The sequence below is a fragment of the Scatophagus argus genome, chromosome 9 (genome assembly GCF_020382885.2).
Source record: "Scatophagus argus isolate fScaArg1 chromosome 9, fScaArg1.pri, whole genome shotgun sequence".
Taxonomy (NCBI): domain Eukaryota; kingdom Metazoa; phylum Chordata; class Actinopteri; family Scatophagidae; genus Scatophagus; species Scatophagus argus.
The window spans coordinates 11,454,040-11,475,043 of record NC_058501.1 but is presented as its reverse complement, the minus strand read 5'-3'; the positions used below and the strand labels follow the sequence as shown (position 1 = coordinate 11,475,043).

General features: G+C 39.9%; 2 protein-coding genes across 7 annotated transcripts; both read left to right on the top strand.

Annotated features, from left to right (window-relative positions):
• The first annotated feature begins 236 nt into the window (after positions 1–236).
• On the top strand, positions 237–8,184 carry LOC124065230 (protein tyrosine phosphatase type IVA 3). Of its 4 annotated transcripts, none has more exons than XM_046400418.1 (7): positions 237–375; positions 2,896–3,401; positions 4,940–5,077; positions 5,273–5,365; positions 5,453–5,583; positions 5,712–5,786; positions 6,157–8,184. In XM_046400418.1, the coding sequence occupies exons 3-7, from the start codon at positions 4,958–4,960 to the stop codon at positions 6,272–6,274; spliced, it is 537 nt and encodes a 178-aa protein (XP_046256374.1). In that variant the 5' UTR covers positions 237–375; positions 2,896–3,401; positions 4,940–4,957; the 3' UTR covers positions 6,275–8,184. The 4 variants fall into 4 exon arrangements, with proteins under 4 accessions (XP_046256374.1, XP_046256376.1, XP_046256375.1 ...); XM_046400420.1 differs by lacking the exon at positions 237–375 and adding an exon at positions 870–885; XM_046400419.1 differs by lacking the exons at positions 237–375; positions 2,896–3,401 and adding an exon at positions 4,272–4,486.
• Positions 8,185–9,285: 1,101 nt separating this feature from the next.
• Positions 9,286–20,961, top strand: LOC124064925 (zinc finger protein ZFAT-like). Of its 3 annotated transcripts, none has more exons than XM_046399821.1 (24): positions 9,286–9,487; positions 10,579–10,737; positions 11,068–11,235; positions 11,472–11,600; positions 11,930–12,043; positions 12,161–12,283; positions 12,374–12,438; positions 12,925–13,010; positions 13,216–13,293; positions 13,605–13,753; positions 14,244–14,335; positions 14,673–14,821; positions 14,934–15,903; positions 16,176–16,302; positions 16,426–16,658; positions 16,772–16,853; positions 17,114–17,233; positions 18,484–18,657; positions 18,865–18,953; positions 19,233–19,371; positions 19,587–19,693; positions 20,074–20,161; positions 20,352–20,449; positions 20,527–20,961. In XM_046399821.1, exons 1-24 carry the CDS (start codon positions 9,469–9,471, stop codon positions 20,725–20,727), a joined length of 3,759 nt encoding a protein of 1,252 aa, XP_046255777.1. In that variant the 5' UTR covers positions 9,286–9,468; the 3' UTR covers positions 20,728–20,961. The 3 variants fall into 3 exon arrangements, with proteins under 3 accessions (XP_046255777.1, XP_046255778.1, XP_046255775.1); XM_046399822.1 differs by having other exon boundaries at positions 10,625–10,737; positions 12,922–13,010; positions 20,527–20,960; XM_046399819.1 differs by having other exon boundaries at positions 12,922–13,010; positions 20,527–20,960.
• Positions 20,962–21,004: the final 43 nt, after the last annotated feature.

Sequence of the window (21,004 nt, the reverse complement as noted above, 5' to 3'; positions counted from 1 at the left end):
AAGAGCATTAACTGTAGAGTGTTCTGGTAGTGACAGGGCTGTCAGGGTCAGATGGCTGCTCAGCCTGATTAGACCAGCTCACAGCAGATCCTCTGCCAAGCACACTGCACTGCTGCAAGCAAGGTAGAGCTACAGTCTGACATGTACCGCACGCTGCAGTGGTTACTGACAGGCCAGCAGGCACAGCGAGACGGAGACAATTCAATGTTTTAGTGGGGCAGAGCTACAGGTTGTTGTAGAAGGGCTTCATTTAATTCAACCAGACCACCGGACATTTCAGCTTCTAGTAGCAAAAAAAGACTAAAAGCAAGTGGAGTTTACTGTGGCAAGAAGGCCGAAGTTTGTTCTGTGGCTGGAGATGACATTTAAGAGCAGGTAAGGACAAACACTCAACTCGCTTTTTCTTTGTTGCTTCACTCGAGAAAAAAGGATCATAAATAGGTAGTATTAGGGAAAGGTTCCTGATGCTGATGCACAGCCAGAAGCGTGGCGGCTCTCTACGACAAGCTTTTGAGAACATTAACTCAATGGGACAGATCAGTAGAATTTTCCATAATTGTATCTACATTCCTTGATGAATAAAAATCAAGCTAATCACAGTTCTCGGGCTGAGAGAAGGCAGACAGGGATGGGCTGCATCGGGGACTGTTGCTGCCAGAAAAATTTGATGTGTCATACAATCAGCTGCTCATATAGATACAGCTATAAATACAGTTGCAGGGTGTTCAGTGTCTACAGGGGTTTACTATAACAGGCAGTCAGCTGGTTCTCTGTCAGCACTCACACTATTGTAGGACTGCTGCTGCTGCTGCTGCAGGACTTTGGCGTAGCTGCCAGTCAGTGGTTTGTGAATTTCCCAGTTCAGTAGCAAAGCTGTTCACTGAGGTAAGAGGGAAGAGTGTCTACTGTATGCTTTTAGAAACAATTACAGTTCAGGTATTTAACACATCTTCCTTTTCAGGGTGACTCGCTATTGGAGCTGCCACAAGAAAACTGCTTATATCTGTAACTGGAAGCAGGTAGAAGTGAACAGTGTGCTGGATTTATCAGGATTTATCCTACTTTACTATTAATCTACGAGCTTTCTTGTGGGTCATTCAGCTTCAAGTAGCAGGTACTGTAGGAAACTTAAGGCGTCTCTAAAATAATATTGAGATCAATTTTTAACCTGTCTGGATCCTGACCCAGCCTGTGACAGGGAAACCACCAGGCAGTCAGAAGACCAACTGGAGACACACCTGTTTTACAAACCAAACTGCGCTCTGAGGTAACAGGGAAGATCGGCTTTACAGTTTTAATTGGAATTACTGCACTACACTGTCTAGCCATTTCCCAGTTAGTATTTAATTTTTTTATGTCTACGTGCTCTAGAGCTTTATTTAATATCTAATCTCTCTCTCAGTTTTAATGGATTCAGTGCCTTGTCTGTGATGGCATCTTCTGTCTAGTTGCTTTGTAAGAGTTTTTATCCTGTTGATTTGATTTTCTTGTCTTTTGTTTATGAGGCTTTAAATTCAGACATGACAGCTGTGTGAAAACTCTGTGAAGTACAAGGAATGTTCTTTACGCACTTTGATTTGACTGGATGGAAAACAATTGACCTCTATCCTGATTAGCTGTAACACAGGATAAATTCCTAATTATAGATAGTCAACAACCTGGAATAGACCGTACTCCTCTGGAAGTGTTAGTGAGTAAGTCGCCATGTGATTATGTGTGTGTGTGCATGTGTGTATTGTCAGAGCTGAGGTGAAGAGGTGACTACTGATTACCCAGAGTACCTCTGGACTTTCTCCTGGTTGTTTGTCTGAATGTTTTGGCATTTGAATGAGAGGAGGTCTACATATTTGACCTCTTTCCTTCATATAGCCCTCACTCCCTCTGCCCATTGCCCAGAACACAATACAGTTACCATGTGAACTAACATTTTCTCCCATTAAAACAAGATTCAGTTAGCTGAATTCCATTTTTCACAAAGTAGTGAACTGACATGCTTTTAAAATGCAATCAAAGATAACACTTACTGGCCACCAACTGCTTTTTAATCCAATATGTGTCAATTAAATTGACAAATGGATAGATCATTTCAGCCCTACTGTAGGAGGACCTGCTTAAATTCAAGTTGCAAGTGAGCTAACTTAGCTATTAACTTGTTCTGCACTTTGTGCTCCAGTATGTGGTCTTTTGCCGCCAAGCCTGGGAAACCTCCTGCAGATTCACTACTCATCTGCACTTAAATTACTAGTGGAGTACATTAAATAGAGCACCAATTTTCAGACTTTTCTTTTATCCTCTCTCTCTCTCTCTCTCTCTTTTTTTTTAACCAAATTGAATTTTGTTGATATTGTGCAGGCTGATCTAATGAAATTATGTATTAGATTTTATAGCTCGTGGTGCATCTCTTATCTGTTTCCCAGCTTTCTTGTCTACTCCATGCAAGTAGGAACTCTTTTCTACTTCATTCAATGGCTTCATGAGATCATTAGGATACAATCATTTACTCGCTGTGGGTGTGCATGCATATATAGATATACACGTCTGATATAGGACAGAATCAGGACCTGACTGCACATATTAGTGGTCTGGAATACATGCGTAAGTTAGTGGTCTCGCTATTCAGCAACTTTTGGCATTTTAATTTAGAATTTAATTTAAAATAATTACAAAGAACGAACAATTTCCAAAAGTCCACTGAGGTTCACTTGAGATAAGCAATATAATCTGATCTTTTTCACATTGATTTTATTCAGTATTTGAAACTAATGCTACAATATATTTGTCATACAGTATATGCTTTTGCAGATATTGTGTTTGAAATGAATTATTTTGTTTCCATGACTGTTTTTCTGAAAGTTGATTATTTATTTATTTCTTTTGGTATATTTTGTGCTTCAGAATTGCTGGTTGATGGAGTTTGTGCGGCGGAGTGGTGACTACTGCCACGCCCAACACATTTAGACCCTGTCTGGGATGAGCTGCACCATGCAGTCCTGCAGCCCTGAAACCTGAAAGACCACTGGCCTGTGCCCTCTGAACCAGCCAGCTCATGGGGTAACAAGTGGAGGCCGCGACACCGAAAGCTAACTGGAGAGCGAAGGAAAGAGAGAACTACTGTGAGACAAAGAGAGAGAGAGAGAGAGAGAGAGAAAAGGACTGGACAATCAAGGAGACAAAATCAAAGAGACGAACAGAAAGAGAGCTGATGCTCTGTAGCCTCCTGGACTATAGGATACAGTCAACTGATGGGGTAATACAAGACAACAGGACGTCACAGTTGGGGAATTACCTTATACGGCTATAAACTGTCTCCCACTAGGAAGTTCCACAAAAGACAGGAAGTCCAGTGTCACTGTGAGACCTGATATCAGGCGAAGACACAGCAGCTTCAGCTGCAGCTAAAGGTGAACAAATTTTCATTAAATATAGTGATGCACTAACTCCTTTTCACCCTTGCACTTTGCACATGAGTTTCTCTGGCATTAAACATGTGGCTTCGTATTATGGATAGTGTGGTAGTGTTTTTTTTTTGTTTGTTTGTTTTTGGTTTTTTTTTAGTTTAGTCAGTATGAGTTGACATTAACTTTTGGCTTGACTTTTCAGGGATGTAAGATTTATTTACAGGAATGTTTTTATGTCCCAGGTCTTACACAACATATCAATCATCTTTCCCATTTTCAGTGTTACCTCTTTCTTTGAAATCAGAAAATGACACAGTGACAAATCACACCTGGCACCCTGTTCACACTGATAAAACAGTATTTGTTATAAAGCCAGTGCTGCAGGGAGGAGGAGTAGTCAGATATGGCTTTCCTGTGCTCTTGAGGAGTGGGAATGTGTTGCTGCAAAGCCTCTGTACTGCATGCTATAGTGTGATATGAATAAGCAGTGGTGGCCATGACAGGTTCCTTCAGTCAGACAGGATAGTGTGCAAACAGTTCTTAGTCTAGAATAGTGGCTGTGGATACTTTGGGGGATGTGAGACATTTCTGAATTGAGATAATTGAAATTAAAATTCCATCCTAAAACACGCTAATGTCTCAGTTTATCAGAGGAGTTTACAAGAGAGATTCTGCTCCACTGACACTGAATTTTTAAATTTTTTTTCACCCAATAAAATATAAATGAATACAGTATTAATGTATTTTTAATATTCACAGTTCCATTCACAAAAGTTAGAGCTTAGTGATGGACAAAATATCTCCGTTTTGTTTCATGCAGAATTTCTTTGCAAACCCACACAGGTGTTTTCAGTTATAATGGCTGATTAGATCAGGTTAGACAGTTAGCTGTTAGCTGTTAAGTTAGTTTTGTTAGTACAGTCTGCGCAGTTTGCATCCACTCATACAGTTTTGAGATGTGGTTTTAATTAAGCTGAATGAAAACACCTGTATGGTTTAGGGTCTTTATACGCTCCCATTTGAACATGATAGCACCATTACTGGATTTGCTTGTTTTCGCTCTATCCTGAAACGTAGATAAAGAGTCGGTAAGTATGTGACGAGTTCAGGAGTCAAATTTGGAATGTTTTGGAGGGTTGTGCTGAATAGGCCTTTTCCGCAGCAGATTTTTGATATGTCAGAATAGCAAACACACAAGTGTTGCTAATGGCATTAACGAAGGCTCTAAGCTATTCAAGGGTTGCAGTAAGCAATACCAGTGTGACAGTGAGCTAGCATGCACAGCTGCAGCACCCTGAAACTGAAGCAGCTAAATGACATTCAGCCGTGATTAATTTTATTGTTTTCACCTGTGACTTTTCAACGGTGATGTGTCAAAATGAAAAAACATAAAAAAAGCCTATTTAGATACATTTATCACAAGCTCTTCCCTGCTTTATTGTGGTGTAAGTTTTTTTTTTTGTTTGTTTTATAAGAAAATGTCACCAAATGTGTCTCCAAGTCATGTTCACTTGTAATATATGGTATATTTGTTAATAAAGGTCAAAGGTCATCCTGGGATGTTAAAGGTCACACTGGCCACCATGAACCGTCCAGCTCCAGTCGAACTGTGTCACAAGAACATGAGATTCCTTATCACACACAACCCCACAGACAGCACACTCAGCTCCTTCATAGAGGTAAGAAATGCACGTGTGTTGACAGATGGATACACATGCACACATACACATACCTCATGCATAAACTCTATGTATCGATTCCCTTGATGTTGACCTGTAAAGTGAAACAACAGACATTTTAACTGAATTTATCTGCTTGTGTTTTGACTTAAAACTAATATTAAAATAATGCCCTATCACTGTTGTTCCTCTCAGGACCTGAAGCGCTACGGTGCCACCACAGTTGTTCGAGTCTGTGATATCACTTATGATAAAACGCCTTTGGAGAAAGATGGCATTAATGTGGTGGTAAGCACATGCTAAACACACACACACATACACACACAGGATTTATCTTCATTCAGCAGTGCTGAAGCTGTTCTACTTTTAATTCAGGATTGGCCTTTTGATGATGGAGCCCCGCCTCCCAGTAAGCTGGTTGATGATTGGTTGAGTCTGCTGAAGAAGAAATTTCAAGAGGATCCAGGATGCTGCGTGGCTGTTCACTGTGTGGCTGGACTGGGGAGGTGAGAGACACACCAAAAGAAAGACACCTTAGAGAATCTGAACTGAAACCAGGAGAGGGAGGCACATAGACACACTGGACATCAGACTTAACAGGCATGACTCTGTGTGTGTTTATTTGTGCACACAGGGCTCCTGTGCTGGTCGCTCTGGCTCTGATAGAGAGCGGGATGAAGTATGAAGATGCTATTCAGCTTATCAGACAGTAAGTGCATTTATACATCACATCTTCATCATGCAGGAATTAAAGCAGTCTAGGGGATTAAAAAACAGCTCATTGAGGATGGCTAACTAGCTCTGAGGTTTCTAAACCCTGTACAAATTGAGATTATCCTTCTTTGGTGCCATCTAGTGGTGATATTACACTGCTACCATGCATTCTTTTTAATTGTTCACAAGAGATGAATCCTGGCAAGTATGGATTTCATCATGCCTCATAATGTTTCAGATCTGGGTTGTACCATAGAAGATGTACATAATAGTCTGTAATCAATGTGGATTCAGAAGTAATAAAAAGAAACTGTAATACCACTGACTGCCATCACATATTTATTGATTGTCTCTGTGTGTTTCAGGAAGCGTCGCGGAGCCATCAACAGCAAACAGCTCACCTACTTGGAGAAATACAGATCCAAGCAGAGACTCCGCTTCAAAGACTCTCACACACACAAGAACAAGTGTTGCATCATGTGAACACACACACGCACAGAAAGACGTCATCTCAGGAATCCAACCATACCGGCCTTGTTTCATGTTCACAAATATTGAAATACACGGATTTCACAGACCCCAGTGTACCCTGGGAATTTTAGAAAAATTTTCACAGAAATTGTATCAGAATGAATCTTTGTCCTCTTGCTCGCAATGATTTGTTGTCTTTTAAAGATTATTTTTTTGGTGTGTTTGCTTCATAATATATTTTTAGTTCTATAGTTATGATTTGTAGCTAATTGTTGAGGCATATTTGCTTTTTTACATAGCTCTGGAAAAGACACTAACTTGGGTCAGGGTTAATATGCTGAGGCTTATGAATCACATTAATATTTTCACCATAGCAGATACACAGCATGAGCCTATGGGGACACATGGACAGGCCTGGGTAGGACTGATTTGTTATGATACACAGTATACCTGATCTATTGGCCTTCAAAACCTCAAATCATACCAGCTATTTTAAAAATACCTTTGAATTTTTATTATTTTGTACATATGTTTAAACCTCACCACAATCTTGGTATGAAAATACATGCAGTATTGCTGTAAGGATATTTATTTGATACAGTTTTAGTAGAAAGAAACTTAAAACTGAAAAAGGAATGAATAATTGTAGCTCTTCAGTCTTTTCATTGTTATTTCAAATTAGCATCGATATGCTAATTGGACCCTGTCTTTTACATTGTTCTTGTTAGTGTCTGTCCTCAGGGTAAGTGAAGATACAAGGCACATTTTCATCCCATTATCTACGTTCAGTATGAAAATCTGCTTCTGAAATGTTAACTGAAGTATTTTGGTAAACATAACGCCTTCATTTAGTTTCGTCTCAGTCACTGTTTTGATATTACTTCATTGTGCTTGTGAGTGTTTACATATCAGTGTGTGCATTACAGTATATTATGCTCTGTTTACTGACACCCACAGAAGGAAACATCTTTGTTAGCAGTAGCTGATTTCAAGCCACGTTAAAAGTACATACAGCAAGAATGTATTATAAAACAAGAAATATAAATAGCTCTACAGTAATGATACATAACACACTTTCTAAAATAAATAAGAAATGTAAACTAGTTGTAAATAATATTAAATGAAGTATTTCTTTACCTCTTTTATCACCCTGGCGGTCAGGGTGAGCCACTCCTCACAGTCACTGACTAAAATAATGTGCAAAAGAAGTTCAATCACAACGGGTGTTAAACATTTTTATGTTCATTTGTCAGGGAGGAATTTACATTTTATCAGCAATTTATGACACAATGGTTCAGTTTTAATCCAAGGCCAATTTTGGTCTGAAATCTAGATGAATTGAGTAGTTGATCTAATCCCAGCATAAATGCTTCTGTGTATCATCAGCATTTAGGCTGGATTCAGGCATCTTGTTGTTGGAATTTACTTTTTTTGTATTGTTCCTGAATGATGCATGTAACCAACTGCTTCTGACACCTCTTTGTCTGTTTTCTTTTTTCATTGAAAACGATTACTTTTTTTTTGCTGAAGATAGAACATGCACTTTTTATGAATTTGTAGGTTGCTTACGATAATCTTCTTGTCATCTCTGTTATTAAAAAAAATATGATGTCCCAAACAACAATTTGTGAAAGTGAAATAAGCAGTAGAGAAGAAAGATCTACCATCATCACCTGAAAGCTTAGCCTTTTTTTTTTTTTTTTTTACTTGTTCCTATGTAATGTGTATGTATGTGTTTGTTTGAATGTGTGTGTGTGTGCGCGTGTTTGGTGGTCTTTTAGTTACTGTTAATCACTGGGACTGGCCTGAGCTGACACTTTTTTAATGTTAAAAAAAAAGCAAAAAACAAATTCTGTAAATGTCCACGTCTGTAAATTCTTGCATTATTTAATAAAGTTTTTTCATTGTTCCCCCACTGAAAAGTTCTTCATCAATTGCTCCTCGTGGATCTATTCTAGCTCCATAATAAATACCAGTACTGTCACTACAAATTGATTTATATGTTTAAGAAGAGTTGGCCTGTGAGCTCGATGACAAACAGCTTACTGTGGCTTTGCAACAATATCAAAGCCTTCTGCCAGACAGCAGCATCTGATTACCCTTATTATATGACCGTATAAATCATGTTTTCTGACATCCCTGAACAATTTCATGCTTGTGGGAGAAACATCATTTAGGTGGAAACACATAAACCAACAAACATTCATTAATATAAAGCCTACCAAGGTCATCACTTAGGGGCGTCTGTCTATTCCCACCCTTCAGTATGGTGGCTCAATTCTTTTACTGGGCATGAATTATTATTTGAACTATTTTATTGTTGATAAGGGCAAACTAAATTCGTCTCACATTTTTTGGTACAAGAAACATTTTGAGAAACATTGAAGTAAATATTATTATTATTATTATTATTATTCTTGTGAACTATTTTGTCTGTAATCTTCAACATTGTATCCTGTCTATTTTGTACCTTTTTATTAACTTTGGCTACATTTTTCAAAATCAGTCACTGATTTTCTTTTTGTCTTTTCCTATAATATAATAATGTCTTCTTAAGACACTATGATTGTCCTTGTTATCCTTTTCAATATATGATTAATTGATGGTGATTTTTATGTCAAATAAATATTTATTTAGTAATAGAAAAAACTCTTTTCTGCACATAGGTGTCAGAATTTTTTCAAAGTAAACTTTTAATCCATGATTTTGTTTTTCATTTTCTTTCACTCAGTCTTTACCCACACTGTAACTGCATTGACATGGCTTGTATTTGTTGAACCAGCATACACGTTACACTAGAACACTCTAGAAACTGAACGCATTATTCCTACAATTTATACAAAAAGTCTATGTCAGCAGTGCTGAGGCAATCAACATTTAACAATTAACTCGAAGTTAAAGATGAACAATTAACTAGATATCAGTAAAAGAAATCCTTGATTTTTCTTTCAGTAAAAACGCCGCCGCTGCAGTACAGTCTTCCCGCCACAGGTGGCGATGCTTTGTCGGCCGTTGTCTCACTGGGTCCGTTCCACTTCCGCTCTGTGGCTAGTTGGTTGCGACTTGTTTGGCAGATTCGACAGAATTTTTTGCGTACGCAACGCAAAATTAGGCTCTAACTCTAAATTCAGGGACTATATTTAGTCGTATTATGCCTCAGATCCATCGCTAAATTAGTATGCTTTTGTTATTTAGCTGCCGGATAAATGGATGAACAGAAAGCGGGTAAGAATTTTGTCTAGCTGCAGCTCGAATATGTTTGTCGGGTGTACATGACAGTTTGGGCAAAATCAAAATAAACAAACGTGTTAAAACGTGTACCTCCTCTGATTTTCAGAGGCGGTTGTGTTTTTACTCACGCGGTAGACTGTTGTACATACTTTTTGTTTCGCAATAAAAGTTCACATAGTCTTTATGTTTTCCTTACTGAAAGCACAAACTCAACGACGTCACCCTGCCCGTTATGTTATAAAGGATTATAAAGGAAAGTCTTGAGGCAGGAGCAAATGGTGTGGCGAAAGACAGAAAGGAAATGATATTTCAGACTTCTCATGAGTTGTCCCGTATAATAATTAGAATTCATATGAACTTCACCTCCTCGAAAAAATGTTGGTCTTCAATATTTAACAAGTTGTAGTAGATGTGAGCCTCGCTACTGTTAAATGCCTTGTTATAAGAGAATGGATGGGAACAAGACTGCTGGCCAGCAGGAACATTGGTGAACAATATTATTATTTTAATTAGCCCAAGCAGCCTTTTCTGTTAGAAGTGAGTTGCGAAACAATGAAATCCAAAGTGCTGGATGAAACCAGAGAAATCTAAAGAATATTTTATTTTTAGTGTTCAAGTGAATATACCTGCTGTGCTCCATCACCTATAATTGAAATGAACATAAGCAGAAAGATCTATCAACCTTGTTCACGTTCGTTTCCTGTCTTTTCCACCTACTTTTAAATGTAGATATTGAATAATAAAGTTGAAAAATTTCAATAATTTCAATACTGTCATCGAGACAAAAACTTAATTTGCCTGCCCTTCTTTTGTTTGCAATCACTTTATATTAACTTTCATTTTAGACTTTAAAAAATAAGAATAAATAAGATTATACTTTACTGAGGCTAACTGAAGCAGCTTTGATTGACCTGTCTTGGCACCAGAGTCCAGAATATCAGGATGAGGAGGAATGACTCCACAAAGCAAAAATTGCTCCACTGTTTTGAAGCAAGCAAATTATGTAAATCTCTCTCCCTCTCTTTTAAATTACTGTTTTTTCCCTGCCTTGTGGTCTGCCACATTTCTTCTCCCTGTCTCTCTAGCTGGTTCTGTGTTTATGTGTCGGCTATGCAACCTTTTCTCTCCAAGCCGCTCTCAGCTCCTGGCCCATTGCTCCCAGCTGCACCCCGAGCAGAAGCCTCCTGATGACATCATCATCGCGCTGCAGCCCCTTGTAGGCGAGCCTGTTAACACGCTGGCAGGTCATTAGCACTACATTGACAAAGTGTGGGATGAATTGGACTTTGACTTGATTATTAGTGTAGTTCTGTCTTGGACTCAAGCCAATATCAAATTCATCACTGTAGTGGGCAATTAACAAGATTTTGTAAATGATTTTTTTACAGTCTGTTTTCTTTGTATTTAGGGGATAACACGGGAGTTCTGTGACACAAGACATCAGTATATCAGACTTTGACTATACAGAAAATAATTGTTTGGATAAACTTAAAATTTATTAATCAAAATAAAATAATGAAAAAAAAATCCCTGTGTTATCCTTTTCTCTCTTCTGCTGTCTTGTTGTCCCAAAGGAAGCCCAGTAAAGCGGAAAAGAGGACGACCGAAAGGCTCCACCAAGAAGATGTGCACGGATTTGAAGGAGGGCAAGGCTGACTTCACCCATTCTGCAGAGGATAATGTTCAAAGAAAAAAAGAAGGGATTAAGGAGAAGGACGACAAACAACATAGCTCAATAGAAGGTAGCACTGTTGCCATTTACATGTATCTCATAATACTTTTCATATTGAAGTACCATCCCAATGAGAGGTGCTTTGGTTGGTTGGTAACCTAATAAAATTGTTACTAAATTGTTGAGTAGACATTTAAGCTTAGAGTGTTATTTTCTTCATCCATATTTGGTTTTGTTAGGGATTTTTTTGTCAACATGATGTGCAAAATGCACTATGACTGAAGGTATTATGTTTCTTTCTGCTAGGAGAAAGCCATGATGGGATGTTGGGGCTGGAATGTAGAGCCTGTCATCGCTCGTTCAGCAACAGACGGCAGATCCTTAAACACATCTGCCTGGGGGAAGAGGAAGAAGAGGATGGCGAAACGGAGAATGGTGAGGAGTGACAAGAACCAGCAATAGACAAGCCTGTGCCAAAGAGACATTCAAAGAACAAATAAATACCAGCACACTCCTTAAGGAGAATGCTGGGAATTATCCACACTATTGTTATTTACAACCCAAGAACTCTATCAAAGGTGACCAATAAACTGATGACCAAAGTTAGAAGGGATCAATTTTAGTAAGCCTAGCACATTTATTTTTCAGCATAATCCCCTCCTACATTTACCCATTTAGTCCAACATTTATGGAGCAAGTCAGCATCTTGGACTGCCAGAAAGCATTGATCTGTGATTCTGATTAATAGACATACTAATTTTCAGGGAGCATCTGTGGTGGAGCAGGTGCTGAGGGATCTGGGAATCTGGATTCAATGGGGTCAGATCCAAATCAGATGCAACAAAACTCTGCAAAACCAGGACTTACAAGAGAAAAGGGTATGTTTAAAGTCAGGACCTGGTTTCTTCAAACAAATTCTTTTTAGTGTTACTCTCCCTCATTATAGCATATGGATCATGTTTTGTTTTATGACCTTTCTTTTCCTCTGTTTACAGACTTTGGCAGCTTAAGATCGCAGAGAACCAACCGAAGCCACTTTGCCAAAGAAGGAGGCCTGGCAGCAGGAAACAAAAAGTCAGTCGTCAGTGTTGTTCTAGCAGAAGATGAAACACTTCCAGGTTAGAGCTTGTTTTTGTACTAGATTTTACATTTTGGCTAACAACTCATTTGACTGACATATTTATGAGTGAGATGTTTTAATTCAACAGGTGTGTCTAAAATGGTTCCAGTAGAAGATAGTTCAGAGTCTGCAGCCATCCAAGCCCAACCTCTGGTAAGCACAGGAATACACAGGAACACTGAATGGTTGATTCACCCAAATTTTCAAATGTATTTTCTTACATTCCTCTGGTGTTTTCTGGCTCAAGACACATTTTGGGATATCTCTGAGATTCAAACCTTCACCCCAGTATAATGAAGGTGTATAGAATTTCATATGTGGTGCTCAGTAAAAAAAATGACATTTAGAAAATTAAGCAACAACATCTGTTTTTCAGAAACAGTTTCTCAGGATGGTCCACAGACCTTTTTGTGACTGGTCATATGGAAACCTTTGTCTACCTAAAACATAATCTTGATAAAATCTGTTGACAGTCTGTTGTGTAGTGGTTCTGCTGACCACTCTATTAATTGCTCAGGGATTTCAGCTCAAAAGCAAAGTAAAAAGATTTTCCTTCCTAAAATAAATTGTTTTAAGAATTTTGACTGTTGTTATTTTTTCTGCTGTAATATTTCTTTTTATTGTTTGGGCTGTCAGCAGTCTGTAGTCTTCCAGAGTCCACCAGAAGACTTTGGAAGTCACACAGCTGCCTCTGAAGGTAACCCTAAAACAGATCAGGAGCCCAGGTAATACAACGGAGAATGTCGCTCTCTCCTATAATTCTTTAAATGTAAAACATAATTAATGGTCATAATGACGTGTTGACAGTAAGCTTTGAAAACAGAAAACCTGTCAATGCGAGTTGAAATGAGAGATTTTTAACTTCATGTTTACATAACCTGTGAATGTTATTTTTTGTCAGCAGTCTGATGCCTGGGTTTTCTCTTCTAGTTCTGACCCGACCTGCACAACAACAGCAAGAGCCAGCAGAGGCTTCCAAGAATATTCCATCAAGCAAGATGCTACCAAGTACTGTGTGAATAGTGTTTTATTCAATGTATTCTGTAAGTTTGTAGCTCAGTGTGTATGCGCCGAGCTCCACACTACTGTAAATACATCTGGTTCTAGTCTAACAGTCAAACAGAAAAGACATTTTTGAAGAAGAAGAAGTAAATGTTATTTAGTTTTCATATTAGGAATGTTGTTTTCTGTGCAGCCTAGAATCAGTCAAAGAAGTTGATCTATTTTATCAGCTACGTCAACAAAAACCTCACCAGCATAGTAACTACAATGATACTGGTCAGCTGGTAAATGTAATATTGTCACTCTCTGTCTCCCAGTTTACATCAGAGCCAGTTGAAGATCTTTGCCTGTGAGTTCTGTAATAAGATCTTTAAATTCAGACACTCTCTGGTGGCCCACCTCAGGACACACACCCAGGAGAAGCCGTTCCAGTGTCCACACTGTGATTACGCATCGGCCATCAAGGGTAAAGCCCCTTGGAGAACCCTTTGACATGACTGCATCCATAGTGAAGTTGTAGTTTATTGAACGTGAGGCAGAATCAAATGGTTAAAGTTACTATTTATAGCAGTTGTTTTTTTTTTTAATATTTGCTTTTTATGTGAGAGTGTCAGTTGAAGGTGGTGACGGGATACCAGGAATGCATGTGTGCAAAATACAAACAGTTTCTATGTGCTGATTTTAATCCTGTTAATTTCATCATCCTTTGTTGGATTATAGTTGGAAGGGGGCTGTAGAGATCTCTAGTCTTAACTGCTCCTTTATGTATACATAATCATGTACCTTCACAATGACTAATAATGACTGTCATAAGACAAGAAGTCTGAATAAGTCTAGTGTCTAGTCAGTGTAACTTCTATTCATTTTACTTTATAAAATGTGCAGTTACAAACTATTTGAAGTTCCTCTAGAAGCTGCTAACTTACATGCTTGCTTCCTTTATTTTCCCTGCAAAGCCAATCTGAATGTTCACCTGAGAAAGCACACAGGAGAGAAGTTCAGCTGTCAGCACTGTCCTTTCAACTGCCTCAGCCCAGGACATCTCAAGGTGTTGTTATCACTTTGTTACTGCTGACTAATAGTATGTGTGCTGCCTTATCATTAGTATAATTAATATTAACATGCAACCCTGAAGATATAATGTAAGCTCCTTACATAAAGGTTTGGTGGTTATCACATTTCATACTGCAATACGACAGTCCACCTTTTAGAGTGAGAAGGTTTATTTTCCTGCCTGTGATTTGTGTTTGGGTTGTAACTGCATTTTCAGATTCACACTGGGAAGGATTTTTGATTGTCTTTTCCAGACACATTAGATCAGTCTTTAGGTTGCAGCTGCACTGTTTTCTGGTTGCAGCAGTAATCCTGTGTTTATGCCAATGCAGGTCCACACAGAGCGAGTCCATTTGAAGGTGAAGCAGCACTGCAGCTTCTGTGAGAAGAAGTACTCAGATGTGAAGAACTTGCTGAAACACATGGAGAAACGACATAACCTGAAAGACCCTGCTGTCCTCCAGAGTTACCAACAGCTCAGGTTTGATCTACATTAGCGCATTTATTTTGCCTCCTTATCTACCTGTTTACCCCCCAACACCCCAACAACCATCTGACATACCTGCTCGTCTAATCTGTTTAATCTTGTCCAGGTTAAAAACTCGCCAGGGCCTCAGACAGCTCCTCTATCACTGTCCCACCTGTAACCGACGCTTTAAGAACCAGCTCGAGCGGGAGCGCCACTTATTGGTCCACGGGCCCCAGCGTCCCTTTGCCTGCCTCCTCTGTGACCATGCTGCAACCAAGATGGCTGCACTCGCTGCTCATGTCAGGAAGCACCTTTTCATATACGTGTGCTATGTGTGCGATGGGAAGTTTGTCAGTTCCCAGAGACTGAAAGGTCACCTGAAGGAGACTCACCCAGAGCTGGACCAGGAGCAGGCCTTCACAGACTGTGTCAACAATAGTTTCTATCTGATGCAGCCTGGAGGAGACTTGCGGGGGGATGAGGAGGGGGAAGATACAGAGGAAGGGATGAAGGAACAGAGCAGAATGGAGGGTGACGATGAGAGGACAAGAGAGGATGGTGGAAGAAACAGTGTAGGAGGGGGGGAGTTGCGAGATGGGGAAGAGAAGCGGTTGGGAGTAGTGGTGAGTGAAGACAGGGAGGAGGAGAACAGGGAAGAACAAGCTGAATCTCAGGGTGAAAGTACAGAAGAGGTGCGGGTGATCAAAAGACAAACGGGGAAAGGGGGTGATTTAGAAAATGGAGGTACACTGCAAAGTTCTCAAGAAGTGCTCCATCAAACGATTTCAGCGCAGACCATAACTCCTTCTGACAGAGAAGACCAGGCAACAACAGAGTCACAGGATGACCCGTCGGACTCATGCACCCCTGCAGCTGAAGATAACACACAGACTTTTTTATCACCAGAGAGCATTCACACCACTGTCTCAGAGGACAGGACGCAAGAAAACACAGCGGATGAGAACACATGTGCAGCCAAAAGTACACACACACCTTTGCCTTCAGGAAGTGCAAACTTGTGTGATTTGGGTGAAGACATACATCTGTCTTCAGCACCTCCAGGGGGAGATGGACAAACTTCAGATTCAGAAAAGGTAAATTAATGACAGGTACAGGAGAAGGACAACAGTGTGAGCTAAGACTGCAACTATTCCCATAACTCATTTATCTGCAGGTTAATTGTTTGTCCTCTGAAGCCACAGAAAACAGTTAAAGTTCATGTTTCAACTATTTCCCATTCCTGATTCTGTCTTTCTGTAATTAAAGTGACTTAATTAGACTACATATCATTTGTTTCTTCTACTTTTAATCATCTGTTGGGAGCTTGATCCCGACGCTCTGACTTGTTTTATTTTTCTGTTGGTAGGTGTCAGAGGTTTTCCATCAGAGTGCGTTCCAGCAGGTGTTATCATCTCTTCAGAAGACTCCGCTTAATATGGAGTCTTTCCAACGGCTCAGGAAAATTTATGGAGACCTGGAATGTCAATACTGTGGTGAGATGACGAAACCCTCTTGACTTTATATGCCATAATTATTGCTTATCATTTCTTCTATCTTGTTAGATTGTTAAATAGTGTCTGTCAGTTCTAATCACATTATTTTTTCCTGCTGCACAGGTAAACTGTTCTGGTACAAAGTCCACTATAACGTCCATGTACGCACACACACCAAGGAGCACTCGCACTACTGTTCAAAATGTAGCTACTCTTCCATCACCAAAAGCTCTTTAAAGCGGCACCAGATCCAGAAGCACAGTGGTTTGCTGCTGCCTTGTTCCAATCCTGGCTGTAAATACACCACACCTGACAAATACAAACTTCAGGCCCATCTGAGGATGCACCAGGATCAGGTAATCAGCCCTGCCATTACTGGAGAAATAAATCCTTGAAAGCATTGTCCCTCGGTTTCTCTTGGGAAGGTGATTCAGATGTCTTTAAAGCTTTGTCTCTGTGTTGTTTACAGGGGAAGAGCGTGGCTTGTCCTGTCTGCCAGCACAGCTACCCAGAGCACAGACTAAAATACCACATGAAAACATCCCACCCTGGTAAAGACCGCACAAATATTCCACAGGACATGTTTGTCCTCTTTAAATTGAATTTGTTCAACTTTAAGCCTAAAAACTGACAGCTTGGCCTTTTATTCTTGCTGTGTAGTTGGCATGTATATGTATTTTTTGTTAATTTTTCAGCATGCCATCCTCTATTTATGATTTTAGGTGTCTCACTGTATAGAAGACAATAGAATATATTATATAATGGCCAAGCACCACATGTGTGTTTGCGTTTCTATGTATGTGTTGGATAGACACACTCCCAATGCAGGGCAAAGGACTGATGGTGCAGCGTGCAGAGAAGTGTCCCTACTGTGACTCCTACTTCCTAAAGAACAGCAGTGACTTTCAGCGACACATCTGGGCCCACCAAGGTGTGATATTCCTCTACCTTTAACTCAGACAAACACATACACACAACAAAGAAGTGTGTAGAAACACACCTGGGCCTATCAGCGTCCATGCAAAGCATTTCTCTGTTAACCGTGTGATCTGAGCTTCCATCTGTCTTTTCCTTCTCGTGGCTGTCCTCCAGGAGGCTGGATTAGACTGAATGCACACACACTGTAGACGTTGGCCTGTCAGTTACTTGTGAAATGATGAGAACACAAACAAATAGAAATCAGCCATGTTTATCCTGCTGGCATTATTTCAAAGATGGAAAAATTGGAAATTTGGCAACAAGAATTGGCACAGGTTGCATAAAAGTTATGAGACATGGTGTTTGTTTCTATCAGTTTGAAGCACTATTTTTGTTTTCTCTTGTCTCTTTTTCTCTGCAAAACATGTGTAACTTACATTTTACATTAGCTGAAAACTACAGTGTTTTGTGTTGAGGAAGTCACACCCTCAGCTCCTGCTTTAGCAGTCGTTCACCTTGAAGGCCTGTTTACCTTGAAGCTACATCTGTCCTGTGGTGGCTGGCAGACATGAATACTGCACAGGTGTTGATGAAGGTCTTGGTGAATAGAACCAATTTATCATAAACTCTTCTGGGAGGGATTTCCATAAGATTTTGCAGTGTTTCTGTGGGAGTTTGTTCCCATTCATGCGGAAGAGCATTTGTGAGGTCAGGTCCAGTTCATCCCAAAGGTATTTGATGGGTTTTGAGGTCAGGGTTCTGTGTGGGCGAGTCAATTTCCTCATCACCAAACTCATCCAGCCATGTCTTTTTGTAGCTTTGCTTTGTGCACTGGGGCACAGTCATGCTGGAATAGAAAAGGGCCTTCCCCAAACTGTCGCCACAGAGTTTGAAGCATAGCATTGTCCAAAATGTCTTTGTATGCTGAAGCATTAAGATTTCCCTTCACTGAAAGTAAGGGGCCAAGCCCAACCCCTGAAAAACAGCCCCATAAAGAGGTTTGTCTGGATACTTTTGTCTACATAGTGTATTCCTGCCTTTAATAATTACAATTCTAAACTATGTTTTATTGACCCAGTTACTTCAAGTACCCTCAAAACGTTGCATATTATGTAGACCAACGAATCTTTCACCCAACCACTGTAATCCAACACTTCATTGAATACCATCTCATTTCTTCACACTTTCATATCCTTCAACTGCAACTTTTTCCAGTGATCTTTTGAAGCATGTGTTTGTCACTGTGTGTGTCCATGTGCGCAGGTTTGAAGCCATACGTCTGCAGCATGTGTGACTATGCAGGCCGCAGCAGGAGTAACTTGAAGACTCATATGAACCGACACAACACAGAGAGACGGCACCTCTGTGATCTGTGTGGTAAAAAGTTCAAATCCAAAGTCACGCTGAAAAGCCACAGACTGAGCCACACAGATGAAGGTACATACACTCTTCCCTGTCTCCAATTATGTTTTTTAAATGCAATTTTTGTCACTGCTAATTTGCTAGTTGTTTATTTCTCAATTTATTACCATCCATGTTACTGTTGACTATTTGCTGCATATCACAAATGCTGACTGAAATTTGCTTATGTTCAAAGCTATGATAAGTGTAAGAGCTGCTATTTTTTGTTTTTTTTTTGCTCAGGGAAACGGTTTCAGTGTTCAGAGTGCGACTTCACCTCAGCCTCTAAACCTTCTTTGCTCAGACACATGGAGCAACACGCTGAGTTTAAGGTCAGAATACACATAAAGCTCACAGTGTTAGTTTGTACACACCCACACACTCTGCTATATCTTTGTTAACTGTCAAATAAGATGTTCAGGATATTCGGAATCAGACGACTATAACTACTACTGCTAAAATTAAACCATATTAATTGGTTTCAAATCTAATCTTAGCTCCAGCCATGATCAGCTAGTCATTCAGAATCAGTTAATATTCCAAATTCAGTCTTGCCTAACAGATATTTCATTAGCATTAACTTAACTGTTTTTTTTCTCTTTTCATGTAAGCCATTTCGCTGTGCCCACTGCCACTACTCCTGTAACATCGCTGGTCCCCTGAAGCGACACTACAACCTCAAACACCCAGATCAGAAATATCACAATGCCGGACCTGGACTGCCTAACCCTGATGCTCTGGAACAGCAAGGTCTGATCTCTGCACTCACGCTGCCTCCTTTCGATCTTTCGCCTTCTTTAAAGTACCGTAACTGTCAAGGGACTGTACCTGATAGGCTGTAGTGGCGTTGTGAAGTGATACAGCTAGAATTAAACTACTCCTTTTAATGATCTATGATTTGGCCATGGAAGTATAGTTAGAATCAGGCAAAACCTGACATAGTTTTTGCACGTGTTTGTGTTTAGGTGGTATGAAGTGTCCTGAATGTGAGTTTGTTTATGGTACCAAATGGGAGCTGAACCGTCACCTGAAGAGCAAACACAGCCTGAAAGTGTTGGAAGGCACCTGGGAGGTAAATACAAACACAGACCTAGGAAGAGAGGGGAAAAAAGACACTGGTTTATTTTTAGCCATGCTAGCAACAGCACTATCAGTCTGTTGCTTGGTCCACCACTTTGGTCCACCACCTGCTGCATGCATGCTATCATTAGCGTTAAGCTCATAGCACCGCTGTGTACAGCCACACAGAGTCACTAGTATGGCTGTAGGGTCATTGCATGTTTCTGTCCCATGCAAACTCTTGTCATTTAAACAATATTTCTGATTTAGAACTGATTTAGAATTTAACAGAGACTGCTGACAAATTATCAGTTATACACATCAATCATTTTATTTGTTGAAGTCAGTGTTTTCAGGATAATATGATATTATGCCATATGTGTAAATATCCAGGTGGGGGAGGCAGTAGAAGCCCAGTATGTTCCTGTAGAGGATGAAGAGCAGCTGACAGAAGCACCTGTAGCAGCTCTGCAGGACAACGGTAACAACAGTAACAGGGATAAACATACAGCAGATTACTGACAAACCAACAGACACCTTTCTTTAAGTTTTCTGTCCACAGATACTTGAGTGAAGTGCTTCTCATGGCTACTTCTATTTGTGTTTATGACTCATGTACTTTAGTGTAAGTGCTTAACACATTACAATGAATGTGTGTCTTTTGTGTTCAGTTAATGTCCAGGAGATCACTGAACTCAGTTCAGAGACTTATGATGCCGTCACCTCCATGGTCGCCATGGCTCCAGGCACTGTTACTGTAGTACAACAGGTAAGCAGCATCACATCATTCACTCAGGAATTAATGAATGGTGACAACAAAATGTTGACGCTGTGTTGTGGCTGAAGTTGCAGGTCGCTGAAGAGCAGGAAGTTGGTAACTGCAGCAACCAGCTGATGGTGGTGAACGAAGAGGGGGGTCTAACTGGTAACCAGGTGATGGTGGTGGAGGAGGCACATGGCCTGGAAGCTCTGACAGTCCTCACTCAGGGAGAAAACACTCACCACTATATTGTCTATGTCCAGGAACACACTGTGGAAATCAACTAGTAAAGCTGGTGTTAGACAGTATAAGACTGTTGGCAGGTCGGTTTACAAAACTGAAGAAACATAAAATGTACCAAAAATTATTAAAATCAGGAATTAGTAAATGTGTGTCTATCATCCTGAAGAATTTCCTTCATCAGATTTATTTTTCAGTCATGTGGTAAATGGGAAATCATATCATGTGATGTATTTTGAATTAACAATGTGAATTTAAATAAAATCCCTGTCTTGCATTACTTCATACAGTGGAGTGGCCTCATTCACTAAAGCATCACTAGGT

Bases quoted from the DNA above. Each gene is read 5' to 3' on its own strand.
- LOC124065230 (XM_046400418.1), top strand. From the start codon at position 4,958: ATGTTAAAGGTCACACTGGCCACCATGAACCGTCCAGCTCCAGTCGAA. The intron at 5,078-5,272 runs GTAAGAAATGCA...TGTTCCTCTCAG, and splicing joins CACTCAGCTCCTTCATAGAG to GACCTGAAGCGCTACGGTGC. The intron at 5,584-5,711 runs GTGAGAGACACA...TTGTGCACACAG, and splicing joins TGTGTGGCTGGACTGGGGAG to GGCTCCTGTGCTGGTCGCTC.
- LOC124064925 (XM_046399819.1), top strand. The intron at 12,284-12,373 runs GTTAGAGCTTGT...TTAATTCAACAG, and splicing joins AGAAGATGAAACACTTCCAG to GTGTGTCTAAAATGGTTCCA. The intron at 13,754-14,243 runs GTAAAGCCCCTT...TTCCCTGCAAAG, and splicing joins TTACGCATCGGCCATCAAGG to CCAATCTGAATGTTCACCTG.